Raw genomic sequence first — 13,897 nt, 5'->3', positions numbered from 1 at the left:
CAACCACCAGTACAACCACCCGTATTATCCCGTACCTGTGCGTGTGTCAGCAAGGACGGACAGAAGCATCTACCACTGTCCTATATTATTTATTCCACGTTTATTTGCAACATCTTTTACCGACCTCTTCGCAGCATGCGCTAAAGTGGAAAGCGTTACGAAGCCTTATCACTTGCATATTGTTGAACAAAAATCACTGTGACATCTTCCCTGCAAAGCCAAATATTGGTCCCAGCTGTCATACGCTAGTCTTTTTACCCTAAACGATTTGATAGTATTCTCAGTCGAATATTGACGGTTGGACTGAACTTGTTTTGTAGCGGATGTGCATGCATGGAACGCTTCCTCACACTTAAAGCATGTAACACATAGGTGTGTGTGAGTGTTTTTTTTATTGGAGACAATCCGATTAAAATTGAGTACCGTAACTCAGTAAGGAAAAAAATACCTGCCCTTAGTATATACCTATTTTATAGTACCATTTTAAATTAGGTATAGCAAGTTGAATCAGTTTTTTATTATTGCATAAAACAAAAATTTCAATGTAAGTTTTATAACGTTTTTGTTTTTAACCAGCATGCATGCCAACAATTTTATTTTATTATTTTTTATTTCATTCGTTGGCATGGGGCATGAGTTTTCCGTTAATCCAGACGATGCATGTAACGTCTTTTTAATCGCAAGCTAAGCAAGGGCCCAAAAGTGCAGGAAAAACGGTAGAAAAATGATAGTCCGACGGATGCTTGTCGCGCTCGAAGACAGTGGTTTGGAAGAGTAAGGCCAAGTTTTATTTTAACTGCGTGTACGTTCCACGGTTCCAGATAAAGTTTTTACGACACAGTTTGACACGCCACATAGGAACGTTAACACGCCGACAAAGTCTGTTACGAAGTGTTTTTTTGTTTCATCTTCAAGAAGGTTGCATGCTTCGAACCTTCAACCCCAACGTTACCTTAAACTAAGCAGAAGTGTCAAGTGAGCTAGATGTATGTATAGTACGCATTACTCAAACCAACACGATACAGGACGGAGTACACATAGCTAGACACCTTCCAAACTAGAAACTACTAACGGAACGATTTCTTAAGGGCAGCAATCCGAAAAAAACAAAGAAAAGTATTGTAAAAGTAAACAGTTATAAAATTTACTCCCATACCAATCGAGACAGTTTCCCACTTATTACCGGTGCGATCAGATGTGCAGGGAGAACGGTCTTGCCGAGCGTGACAGTTCTCGGCGAGAAAGTCGACCGCATATCGAGAGGTTGCACTTTTACTTTCGAAATCGTAAACAACAGGATGACGGTCGGATAACACTAAGTACTCAGTGGACATCACAAACACCTGCACAACGCGGATGCTCACCACCACCAGTGATAGTAATTACCACCGGTTCACCCTTGCTCGCACACGTACCGATCACCACAACACGAGAGACAAAACAAACAGCAAAAAAAAACGAAACCGGTATTGGAGTAGTGAACACTGTCATTAGTATTCTACGTCCTACGATTATCACCTAGCGGTTTTGATTGACGTTAGCGAGCGGCGCGGCAAGCGATGTAGAAAAGAATGTGACGCGCAAAGGAATGTGGCACTTTGATATTATACCATGTCATGCAAAATGTGGCAATGTGTAGTAATAATGAAAGTGAATGTACAATAGTCTGTTAGGTAATGGAGTGAAACAGTAGACAAATACTAACGCTAGTGGCACCCATATGCCCGTTAAGTGCCGTACTCCCTTTTGGGGTGCTTTCAGATATTTGTCGTTGACTAATCACACAGGCTAGAAAATATACTATCGATAAGTTGATAAAACGTACTGTCGTGGCACTTTACAGATGTTAGGAAGAGAAGCTTCAATTTGCCAGAAGACCAGAGATTGGCAAGAGTTCTAAGAGCATGCGGACATATTGGTTTCTTTCTGAGCAGAGACGTGTAATGAACCTCCGTTTCTTAAGATGACGCAACTTCCCAACACACACGTTGCGTACCATTGGTTATTGAATCGCTTTATTAGTCTTTTCATGTAGATCCGTGTCCCACTTTTGAAACCCCCCCAGAGACCCCACGTTTCGTCTACACACGTGATTTGCTTTGTTTTGGAACACAATATGGGTTGTCCGGAGAAACCGTTTTGCCAGAGTCGTGATGTAAGAAGACGGGCTGGAGCTTAGCTCTTGTCCGTCTTGTACAGTGTCTGGACGCTTCATCGGTCCATTCCATTCCAATAATGAGAATCATTCTAGTATGACGCGGTAATTAATCTTCAGCGAAGCATGGTCAAACCCCCAATCCAAGCTTCCAAAGCGTACGGCGTACCCGAACAAATCAATCCATTGAGCCGTTTGAAGTAGCGTTTGCTCTTGGCGTGGGTCTAGTGCGAGTGCTTTTGCTCCGCTAACACGTGCGCCGTTTGTTTGTTTGGTTGATCCGGTCTTGCTATGCCTATTCGGTAGCAATTATGAATTCAGGGACAACCGCCATTAAAACACCTTTACAAAATGGACAGTGCGCGCGCATTTACATCACCCGGGCTCTAGTTTGTTGTAATGGACGTACACCCCGTCCGAATATGAGCCGTAATTGCGGTAGTTGAAAGTACCCCGAAAGGCACGTACGCCCAATACATATGGTCCTTGTGATATTAATAGGCCGTTTTCGGTTGCTTCAGACGGTACAAGGCCAGTTGCGAGAGTCTCGCGCCATCAAACTTACCTGGTCCGTTCCTTGTGCTCTTACAAACCTACATATGTACAGTAGTTAACGCATTTATTCAGCTCAGATAGTTTACGACCACTAGCTTCAGAGTTTGAGGTGCATCAGCAGGGAATTACATAAAAGGAGATGAAGATGCTGAAGACCTGATGTCCAATCCCCTAAAATGGAACAGCTTCTCTCGCTTGATGTAAGCAGGAAATTGTGTTTTTTGTTGTTCCTGTCCAGTCTGTTTTTGTAACATGTGTTGCATGTTGCCTCGCGCAGCATCTCAGCTCAGCAGATAATTGCCTTAAGCGCCTTTTTTTTTTTGTTCAACTCTGCCGACCAAACTTTCGAAAGGCACCGTCGGCAGATGATAATGAAAGGGAACGCACCATGTAACAGGAAGAAAATAAATTTAGCACCTTCTTTCACCTTCGCCGAAGCCACAGACAAACTCGATATATCTTGATTTGGCCTTTCACCATCGCTGGACCAATCTTGCGAGAGTGCAGGGTTACGTAAAGCGATGACAATAATATCTTGCTTCCTGTTGAGTGAGAAGATTCGAGACCTCCCAACAAAACAGAAAAAAAACAACAAACAGATTTAAATCGACCGTTTAGCGTTTGCGTGAAGCACGCGGACAATGTTGACAATGCTTTGCATGGCTGGTTGTGGCTAAGCAGCGTGTTTAGCAGGCGGACGTTAGGTCCGCTGTCCCTCGGCCTGTGCGACGCGAAACGTTCGATCTTGATCGTTACGGCAGGCATGATTGGGCAGACTAAACTGGAGAAAACTTTCAATTTCAAATGAAAGATCTCAGGACCGCGTCGCGTAGAGATTGAAATAGGGAGCGAGAGAGCACACAAGAAGACGAAGAAGCAAAAACAGCGATTTACGTGAACACATTGACTTTAGATATACACGTAACTTTCTCCCGTTGGTGCTCTGTGTGTTGTGCATTCCTGCTGCTTTTGCCCTTTTTGCTGAACAAAAGTAAAATTGGAAATAGCGGACCCCATTACCAACTTTCACCCATGGTTGATTACGGTGCCAGGAATGCTAACCGGTTTGATGAAAAATCAATCAATCCCCCCGGACGACGACAAACGGGGACAACAACAGCATCAAACCCGCTGCGTTACCGTGTGAGGTTATGTAATGCTTTGTTTATATTAACACACATTACACTATATAGAGAGAAAAGTATAGTAAGAAAGAGTGATAGAATTTTGTAAGTTCCCAAACTACTCTACTCTAAAGATCTACTACAAATACTCTAGAGATCTACTATGAAGACTCTAGATATCTACTGCAAAGACTCTAGAGATCTACTTCGAAGACTCTAGAGATCTACTGCAAAGACTCTAGAGATCTACAAACGAAGTCTCTAGAGATCTACTTCGAAAACTCTAGAGATCTACAAACGAAGACTCTAGAAATCTACAGCAAAGACTCTATACATCTACTGACTTTTGAATAAGTAAACGGATAAGCAATATCTATCCTTCAATTCCCAACAAAGACACTTAACTCAACATCTATATTCTTGATACTTGGTGCGGCATACTCTTAGTCAGATACCGCCGTCAGAAAACCCCACCATAACCGCGAGACGTGACTTCAAACAAGAAATGAATCATAGAAAATGTGCACGCAACCTTGGACCGCTACAACTCTTGCTGACCTACGAAGCAACGACATGCAGTGCCTGGCCATTAGCAGTGCCGCAGACAGTCTTGACAATCAATAATGCTAAAATATTTGCCACCAGCGTGGTACAGTGCCAGCTGCCAGCTAATCCCCAACAAAGTGTGAGGCAAGATCGCGGCTCTAGTAATTAACGGCCACAAACCATCAACGTGGGTGTGACAAATTGTAAATCGTACCGTAACGCAATACTTGTTGCGTACGCAATGCCGCCCAACGCAATGCTCACTTGGAGTCATTCTGTGCCCGCTCCATCGGGCATTGTGACTGGTACGGATAATATACCTTCACTTGCATGATTAGCTATTCTGATATATCTAGCACATGGTTTCAGCTGCTACAAACACGCAACCGTTCCACATTAAACCGGCGCTGAACTGACCAGGCTGGAATGTTGTTTGGCATAATGTTTACCCCTACAATGTTAACTACTATCACGCATATAGGCTACCACTTGTCCTGGCTACCCTTCTGTATCTTTGTTCCGGAGCGATTGTGAGGCCTTCGGTTCTATCTACTTTGCATCCGTAACTATCTACCAGTTGCTAGAAACTGTTCAGATCTATCTAGTAGCAACAGCATGTTTTGTCGCACAACACTCGAAGAATATACACTCACGTACACACACGTACACACACACAATAGAATTGGAACATTACAATGTACCGAAGTTAGATAAAAAAGAGTCCTAACCCTTATGTAAATCTACCATTGTGCAACAGCTACACAACACCACCGATGAGACACGACACTGATTTTACCGCCAAAGCCTAGTACAACTGCTCTATTTGTCAATCTACATCTATAATGACACTAGCGCTCACTGTTTTTTTTTTAATAATACAAAGCCTCTTTTTAATGCGTCTCGCTAATTCACAACAACCCTGTTCTCTCTCTCTCCCTACCCCTATTCCCCGATTCGGGCCTGTTTCTTCGTTTACCGGCGTCCACAGGTGCGTCCACAGTACCGTCCGAGTTTGAGACGTCCATCCGGCAGCGGTAAGCCAAGCACGTCCTCCAGAGAGCAGCAGCAGCAGCCAGACACCACGACCGAACGCACTAAGAGCACGCGACGCTCTGAAGTGCCCTCTGCCAGCATCGAGCAGGCGACCTCCGATCAGCAGCAGCCGACGACAACGCCGGCCCCGTCACTGCTGGTACGCCGTCGCCGTCCCACCACCGCCTCGAGCTATCTGGCCAAAATTGCGAACCGACAGCGGCCGGGCACTGTGATGTCATCGACGGAGGAAACCACCACCACCACCACCACCATCACCAGGTCCGAGGTGTCGCAAAGCAACCGAGTCAGCAGCCGTCCGAACCTCACCAACAACAGCTTACGGCGCAAATATGGACCCGCTAATAGAACCGGTTACACTGGCAGCACGGCGGCCGGTGCGGGCAGCGAGAGCACCACCGCCACCATCCCCAACGCTAGCAGCGAGGCGAGCCCAGGTGCAGGTAAGATGAAGCAACCCCGGTGTATACGTGCAGATGAAAGCGAAAATAGTGTGTCACCCTGCCCGCTCGCCTAATGCAAAGGTTTCGGGACAGGCAGGGACTCTCCCGTCCGGAGAGCACTCGCGCGGGCGAAGGTCGCATGGAAACGAGTCCGGCTGTGATGATCTGCTTATACAACACGACGCCACAGCATCCACGCTCGGTCATGCAAATAGTGTAGACGCGTTTTCTCGCTCTCATGATTAGCAGCCAATTCGTTTCGGCACACGGGGAGCCACGTTCCGGGGACACACGGGCGCTCGTCAGGCAACGCAACATGTAAATCTGGCACCCAAAAGCACGCGCTGGGACCGGACGGGTGGGCGGGCGGGTTTTTTGGATTTTCTTTTTTTTCCCGTTCGTGATGGAAAGTTGTGGTGTTCTTTTACCACGTCCAGCTCGTATTTCGGACAGGGAAGATTTACGATGTGATCATCAGCCTAGCTTTCTGTGCCCTCAACAAGCCGTTGACACATCGTTTAAGTTCGTTTGGGGTGGGAGTAATTTATCTTGGAGTTTCATCGTTTGTAAAACGCTTTGAAAAATGATTGTTTTGAAATGCTGGCTCTGAAGTATTCTCAACTCCTAAGCTCATTTCAAACATCAAATTTCATTTGTTTAAGGTCCCTCATTATCTGGAACTTTATGACATCATTTAGATGCAACATGCATAATGCGTAGACAATAACTCTGGACATGAATGCTCCAATAATCTTGGATGACGATCCAGCAAATTATTTCTCCAGCGGGAATCCTCTTGTAAATAGGTGACTCAACATCAGTAAGGATCTCCAAGATCTACTTGCTTTATTTCAACCAGTTTTGAAGTTCTATCTGCCCAGTATTCCCAACAATCGCTTTATTTGAATATCTTTGAGGTCCTTTGAGGTCCCTTATTATCTGGAACTTTTTGACTTTATTTAGCTGTAAGATTATTCATGGATAGAAACATTCCAGCTGGTATGCCGTATCATTTCCAAAAGAATAAGATTTTGCTCTTTTAGTTGATGTTTTCAGCTATCCACAACTAATGAGTTTGTCTGGATCTGGAAAGCGTTCCAAACAAATCGTACAATCAATGTCATTCAGAGTATGCTCAGGTTGTGCTGCAAGTTTTGATTTGTAGACATTGACAATAGCTCTGAACATGAATTGCTCCTAGCAACTCCCTGCAGGAATCCTCTTACAAATCAGTGACTCAACAATATCCGCGTGGGTCTCCAAGATCTGATTTGATTTATATCAACAGCTCATGAGCTTCATGACGAGCTCCAACACTTTTAAATACATCGCAATATCTCGCAATCGAGATCCTGCACTGCGTGCCGAAAAACAAATCACGCATTAATCCTCCACACCACGATCTACGCCACGATTAGTTAATGCTTTCGTAGCCAACCCCCAACTTCGTGCGCAAAAGGTGGCCACAGCATTCCCTGCATGCCGCCATCTAGCCTGGCGGGTATTTCGACAAATATTTACTCCCACTTTCAAACTGCGCGGCTGCTCGGATCGGGATTTGACGCGTGTGTTTCAAGGTGATCGAGACGACAATTTCGGACTGTTCAAACGTTGCTCCGGTATGCCTTGCATGCCTTGCATTTGAATTTGAAATCACCCAGCAGGAGCCGGATTTTTCCGGCGGTTGGTCTGGTTGGCAAATCAAAACTGCTCAACTCCCTCGCGAGGGAGGCATCTTTCTCAATTGTGGGACTTTAGTATGGGAAGACGGAACTTTGCGTAGTGCAAGCATCACATAAACACACTCGCTGAGTATGCAAATAAGCGTCTGCCAGACTCTAACTCTGAACGATGTTTGTCGATAATTTTTGCATAAAATGATGAAACTTTACTTTGCGCCTCGGCAGAAACCAGATATGCAAAATGGAGGCTAAAGTTCTTGATTATTTGTACACATTAAACAGCTCCCACATCTCATCGATCGTAAAGAAGCAGGATGTGGATTCTGTGTAGTGAGGCTTAGAACTAAGGACAAAAAAAGCTGCCATTATAGCGATGAAGCAAATGTCGTGCCCCATCTTGACGGGGCCATGGCGCGATGGGTAGCCATTTTGCAACTGCAAAATGATGTTTTCGCTCGATCGGCAGATTGCTTTGTGCTAATTGAATGTTTGTGTTCGTATATTTCTCGCCACCCAACATCGCAACGTGACGCGCAGAGGTATCCACTCGACCGGTAAACTCATTGTTTAAACGGCGAAACAATGGTTCTCCGCTGACGCGCACCACAACACCGACCCCGCTGGAAGCGAACCCATCGTCAACCGGAGCCCCGGTTAGCAGTAAGTTCTTCAAGAAAAATAAGTACCGCATCGGTGCGCCCGGCGCCGGACCAACCGTCGAACGTAGCAATGTCAACGAGCAGCCAACAGTGCCACCAGCCCTGCAGACACTAGATCCGTCCGGTGTGGATCAAAACATTGAACCCAGCATAAGACAGAACAGCAAGCTGTACAATGCGAAGAATCGCTATCAGCAGATCGGTGAGCATGACGATGGTGAGCCGATCGAGCAGGAGCTGCTCGATGCGCTCACGACACTATCCCGTGCTCCACTGCCTATCGTCAGCACCACTACCGTACGCAACGGGTACGACGGTGTGGTGGACAAGGAGTGGGCAAGCCAACAGCAGAAGCAGGCCCCGTTTGTGGCGGAAGTGAATGGACGAGCGACCACGCACAAGTACAACGTCACACACGACTATCCTAACGCGCTCGGATACAGCGTCCCAGCACAGGCGACGTCAACGCACAAATTGCGTAAGAAGGGAGCTTGAGGATTTGGACCAACATCAGCCGAACGCTTACACCATTTCCTTCCCATCCACAGAGACACCTATCCAGCGACCCCGTATCGCAACGCACTCCGAGTACTACTACCAGCAGACGACACCGGGACTCATCTACAACTCACCGATCGCAACAGCTACCATCAGTCCACGGCAGGACACAACCGTCCTGGCGCAGTTCCCGCGTAACCATCAACCGGCACACTACGAACGGCAACCGAGCAGTGGCAGAAGAAAGCAAAAGGATGACATTACCGGACGTACCTATCGTCCTGCGCCAATCGATTACGATTACTACGATGATGGAGATACTCGCAAGGTTGGGAAATCCAGTTCGCAGGTAAATTATCCCTCCCCCCCAGGCTTTCGATTAACTGCTGGCCGCCATCTTTGATTGGTTTCCGCTAACGACATCGCTGTTTTCCGCCAGGTTAAAGTGATTATGCACGGACCAGGCATTATAGAGTGTCTCGATCAGGGCAACTTTCCACATCCGCTGTCATGCAAAAAGTTCATCTCGTGTGCCAAAATGGAGATCGGAGGCGTCATCGGTTGGGAGTATACCTGCCCGAAGGGTCTCAGTTACGATCCGGTCGGCGGCATCTGCAACTGGTCCGCCGGGTTGGGTTGCAACGAATGAAGCGTGAGCGGACCATCACCACCGGCCCCGACCTTACTCAATTACTTTAAGCGTGTACATCCCGTCCTGCCGCGTGTGTGTCTGTAGTTAAATCTAGCAACTCATTATTAAGACTGGTGTCTGCTCTCTACCTTTTGGGCTAGCATTTTATAGCATCGTTAACATGTGTTGTAGCTACATTCCTCCTAGCAGGGCGCGTATCCCGGGCTAGCGATCGATTGAGCCAAAGCCGGACGATCAGACTTTAGAATTAGCAATCACGATTCCATGCTGGAGGCAAACTTCCGGAGCGAGGTAGTGTTAAGGATTTTTTTTTTTGTCATTTAGTTTACCCACTAGTTGTTGTGTGAAATGTTGGGCATCCTCTTACTATTCTTAACACGATATTACAATCCTTCTTTTTTGTGATAAAGTCTTGATAGATTTCTCCAACAGCTTTCCCAGTGTTTATACCAGCATTACTTCTCTTTTATCAAACAAAATCAGAAGATTGAGGATTTTCTTTTTCGAATGATGTGTCTTTGTTTTTGACGTTGGGTATATTGACTATCCTCCAATCCCTTTTAGTAGTTTCATTTGTTCGATAAATATGCACCGAAACATTAAGGATGGATTGCCCTTCGCACTTTTGTTTTCTACCTGTTTGTTTGATCTTCGACAAGAACTGATTCTTATTTCATGCATCATTACATTAAAATTGCAAAAAAAAGGTTTAATATTTTTTGCAGGAACAAAACTCATCCGTAGAGATGTAGCGATAAAAACACACACACACATACGAACACACTGTTAATGTTAATTTACTCCATTTTGTAATAAATAGACATACAAAGAAAAATCTGATGAAGTGTGTGGTGGTGTCCATTAAGAAATGTCCTCCTAGCTTACAATACTGTGGAAAAATTGATTTCGGATGTTTGAAGCTTACCTGTAGTGCCTGGTCATCTAATTGACCTCATCTTCCAAATACATTAAAGTTATGTCCGTCGTGAGTGAGAATCCGTCGCACTAGGAGCCTAGATAACCAAGAGTTCTCGTCGTCCTAGGGGGACTCCACCAAGAGGATCAAGAAACTTCGAAGTCGAAGGCCCTCGTCTACCAAGGGACATCGTTGTCTTAGGGAGGCCTCCACTATCAAGAGACTTCGAAGTCGAAGGTTGGGACCTCGTCAAAACTTCATCCAGCAAGACATCTCGCCTTATATACTTATGTAGACCTATGAAGAGAACTCGTATTGCAAGAATGCTCATTATCTAAACTGTATCTACTAAGGGACCTGTTGATTGAAAAGGTCTCATCCAAGAGACCTTGTCATCCAGAGTACCTGATCTACCCTTGGTCATCATAGTCATGCGGAATGTCTACAACTTCACACAAATTAATATTACATACATGAAAATGACATCTCTACGTACGGGCAATGATATGTAATTTATTACAAAATAGCATTAGCTACACGTCACGCATATCGTTCAATATACTGACTAGAGGGAAGAGATACAAACGTCAAACTACATTTAAATTTTGAAAACTTGTTACCACATATCTAATCGCGCCAAATGCTACGGCTACACTCTACCGAAAACATCTTAGACAAATAATTGAGCATAATCGACAAAATTGAGAAAATTATATAACAATCAAAAAGATTTCACTACCATCGTTACGGCTTAGATTTACGGTGCACCGAAATATGTAGCATGTTTACTTTTTGCGCTAAAATTTTTCACTAACCGACCGATCGCATTAAGGCACATGAAACTCGTGTTTTTTTTTTTTGTAAGGCATCCATTTACAACGTGCTCTCAGAAGCGCAGCTTACAATAATCAGCTACAGGCGAAAGCTAGCAGCGTGTTCAATGTTGAGCTTGTGAACGTAGTCACAGTAGAATGGTGGCTGGCCCGCTACAACCTAGCTTAAGCGTACCGCATACTTGCTGTTCCAGTCGCGCTCGAACACGGACTGCAGCTCCTGTATGATGGTGCCATTGGTATCGAACGACGAGATCACCATGCCGATGCCAGCCGTATCGATGAAATAATCGCCGGACCAGTTCGAGGTGCCGATGTACGCCGTGTTGTCCGTTACCATGTACTTGTTGTGGTTGACCCGGCCGAACGGTATCTTCTTCTGGTCGTCGGACGCGGGCACGATAAACCGGCGTATCTGTATGTCAACACCGTTCAGCGCGTTCGACAGTGCTTCGAGCGAGTGCAGAAAGTATTCTTCCGAGGGTCGCGAATGGTCCCAGAGCGAGATGAGCAGCCGCAGCGAGATCTTGCGCTCGATAGCCGCCTTACGCAGCGCATCATCAATGTAAGGCCAGTAGCTGAAGGGATAAAGTCAGCCAGTTACCCGATATGGTGCTGATTTGCTGTGAAGGCGCATACTTACTGCGTGATGCGCGTGTAAAGCGTTAGGGGGAAATAATCCATCACCGAGATGTGCACGAAACGGTTTGCCTTATTGATAACGTCTATGATTGCAAAGAGATCGTCCGTGCGCCCTGCCGGTGACATCATTGGTGGTGAGCTCTAAAGGGACATACAGATACAGTTTTTGGGGTTTAATGACGCTGAGATAATACCATTACAATATAACTTCCGCAAATAGTGACTAAATTATCCCAACGAAAATCAACACCCTAGCTTCGTGTGTCCGATAGCATCGATGACCGACACTCTTGTCCCTATTTGGCTCTACAACCTCATGAGGGTTTGGCCTGCCTTTACAGGGTCCCCTGTTATTCCCTTCTATTTTATTTGTAGCTATATAGGCTTTGAGGCTAGTCGTCGGTGATTGCATTGAGTCTACGGTGGCTAGATTACATTTTCAGGATCAAATTGTCAAGCACAGCCCAAAATGTATGGAGACTAGGTAGTCTCATCCTATACCGAGGAGGTGCTAAACACGCGAATGTTCAACATTCTATCAATAGTACGAGAAATATATATATATATATATATATAAAATCAAGATATTAAGAAAAAAATCCCATACTTACCGAGAAGTAAGTGTCCATTGCCGGTTGTCCATTGAATTCTACATGGGCGGGCGCAGAATAGTTGAAGCTGGCGGCATACTCTTTCGGCCACTTCGGTGGCAACCGGGCATCGGAAGCACCCATATCCCAGTACACGTCGAATATCTTCGCTAGATCGGCCACCAGACAGGAGCAGTTGGTGCCCAGCACGCCCAGCTCTTTCACCTGCGTTAGCGACCGCCAGTCCATGTTGGCACTGCCGAGATAGAAGTGCTGCCGGTCTACAATCCACACCTTCGTGTGCAGCACGCCGCCCCCGACCAGCCGAGGAAAGTCGACCGACCGTACCAGGGCGGCACCCTGCTTGGCCAGCAGATCCGTGTCCAGATTCGGCGAGGCGGACGTCGGTGCACTTTGAGCAATTTTCACCTGCAGCTTCCGCACCGTACCCGCCTCGAACAGTTTGCGAAATATCATCTCACCTTCGCGGGCGGACGAATGGTTGTAAACGTCCGCGCCCTTCAGCGTCCAGTAGAACGACCCAATCTCGACCGTCGTCTGTGCCAGCTCGAGCAACGTCATCCAGGCCTGGAAGGTGGTTCGGAATGATGGGCTACCGTCCGGGTAGGTCATACCCTCCGGTATGCTTTCCACCAGCTCGATCGAACATTTGTCCGGACAGGCCGGTTGCCCGAATCGGCCCATGCCGGCCCTGGCCGGTTCGTCCCCTACACGATCGCTATGGTCCATCAGCGGAAGCAGCACCACCAGCACAATCAGCACTAGTATGATGGTTATCGGAATGCAGGAGGACCATCCGTTCTGGCTCCACCGATTGTCCCGGTACTCGGAACGCAGCGCTTTGCTCTGGTCCCACAGCTCAAAGTCGTCCTCCGGTCCGTTCACCGACGTTGCCTCATACCCACCGCCTTTCACCGCTTCCGGCTCCTTGTCCATTACCGGACTTTGGCTGCGGCCCATCGTAAGCTGCAATTTCATTGCTGTACCTCTTCACTGGCACCGGGCAAGTAAAGGCACAGCCAATCGGACGCAAAATTCGAGGGCTACGAACTGCTGCTCATTGAAACGGAGAAGGTTAAGGCAAACGAAACCAAAAAAAGATACGGGTTGATAGATGCTTGGTTGCTGATAGCGGGCGTCCGAGAGGTTTGCACAGCTGGCACACGCGTTAACTTATTCACCAGCGGCGCATTTGTCCACAGCCACGGTGGTCACAAATTTACTTATGTTTGCAAAAAGAAAAACAATTTTTAACACACCATATGGCTCGTTCGGGTTTGGGTTTGAAATTCTCCGCAGAACCTATATAGAAACAAGCCAGCTCTAATTTTCTCGACTAGCGTTTGTTTTGGTCGGAGCTGAACTGTCAAGCGAGCTGTCCCTATTGCGGGCTGCGTTCGGTTGATTGTCGTTCGAGAAATGAACCACCGATGAACATGAATGAATTTCATTGCTTCTTTGTGTGAGTTTGTGTGGGTAAGGCTGGAAAAACTGCTAAGTCGTACGAACTTTGCATTAGGCTTAACGA

At 46.4% G+C, this 13,897-nt stretch overlaps 2 protein-coding genes across 3 annotated transcripts in view; one reads left to right on the top strand and one right to left on the bottom strand.

Moving 5' to 3' along the window:
• LOC118505348 (mucin-5AC-like) overlaps positions 1-10,202 on the top strand; it is a 32,875-nt gene extending 22,673 nt beyond the window's left edge. Inside the window, exons 10-13 of the mRNA XM_036041459.1 lie at positions 5,351-5,876; positions 8,096-8,695; positions 8,766-9,064; positions 9,155-10,202. Coding sequence (XP_035897352.1) covers positions 5,351-5,876; positions 8,096-8,695; positions 8,766-9,064; positions 9,155-9,364 — 1,635 coding nt within the window. The 3' untranslated portion in view covers positions 9,365-10,202. The remainder of the gene's footprint in view (positions 1-5,350; positions 5,877-8,095; positions 8,696-8,765; positions 9,065-9,154) is intronic.
• Positions 10,203-10,772: 570 nt separating this feature from the next.
• Positions 10,773-13,736, bottom strand: LOC118503466 (5'-3' exonuclease PLD3-like). Of its 2 annotated transcripts, XM_036036758.1 has the most exons (4): positions 13,629-13,736; positions 12,370-13,422; positions 11,760-11,899; positions 10,784-11,694 (listed from the first exon to the last, which is right to left on the bottom strand). In XM_036036758.1, the coding sequence occupies exons 2-4, from the start codon at positions 13,345-13,347 to the stop codon at positions 11,277-11,279; spliced, it is 1,536 nt and encodes a 511-aa protein (XP_035892651.1). In that variant the 5' UTR covers positions 13,348-13,422; positions 13,629-13,736; the 3' UTR covers positions 10,784-11,276. The 2 variants fall into 2 exon arrangements, with proteins under 2 accessions (XP_035892660.1, XP_035892651.1); XM_036036767.1 differs by having other exon boundaries at positions 10,773-11,694; positions 12,370-13,734.
• Positions 13,737-13,897: the final 161 nt, after the last annotated feature.

Source organism: Anopheles stephensi, chromosome X, assembly GCF_013141755.1.
Source record: "Anopheles stephensi strain Indian chromosome X, UCI_ANSTEP_V1.0, whole genome shotgun sequence".
Taxonomy (NCBI): domain Eukaryota; kingdom Metazoa; phylum Arthropoda; class Insecta; order Diptera; family Culicidae; genus Anopheles; species Anopheles stephensi.
This window is presented reverse-complemented; position numbering and strand designations above follow the sequence as displayed.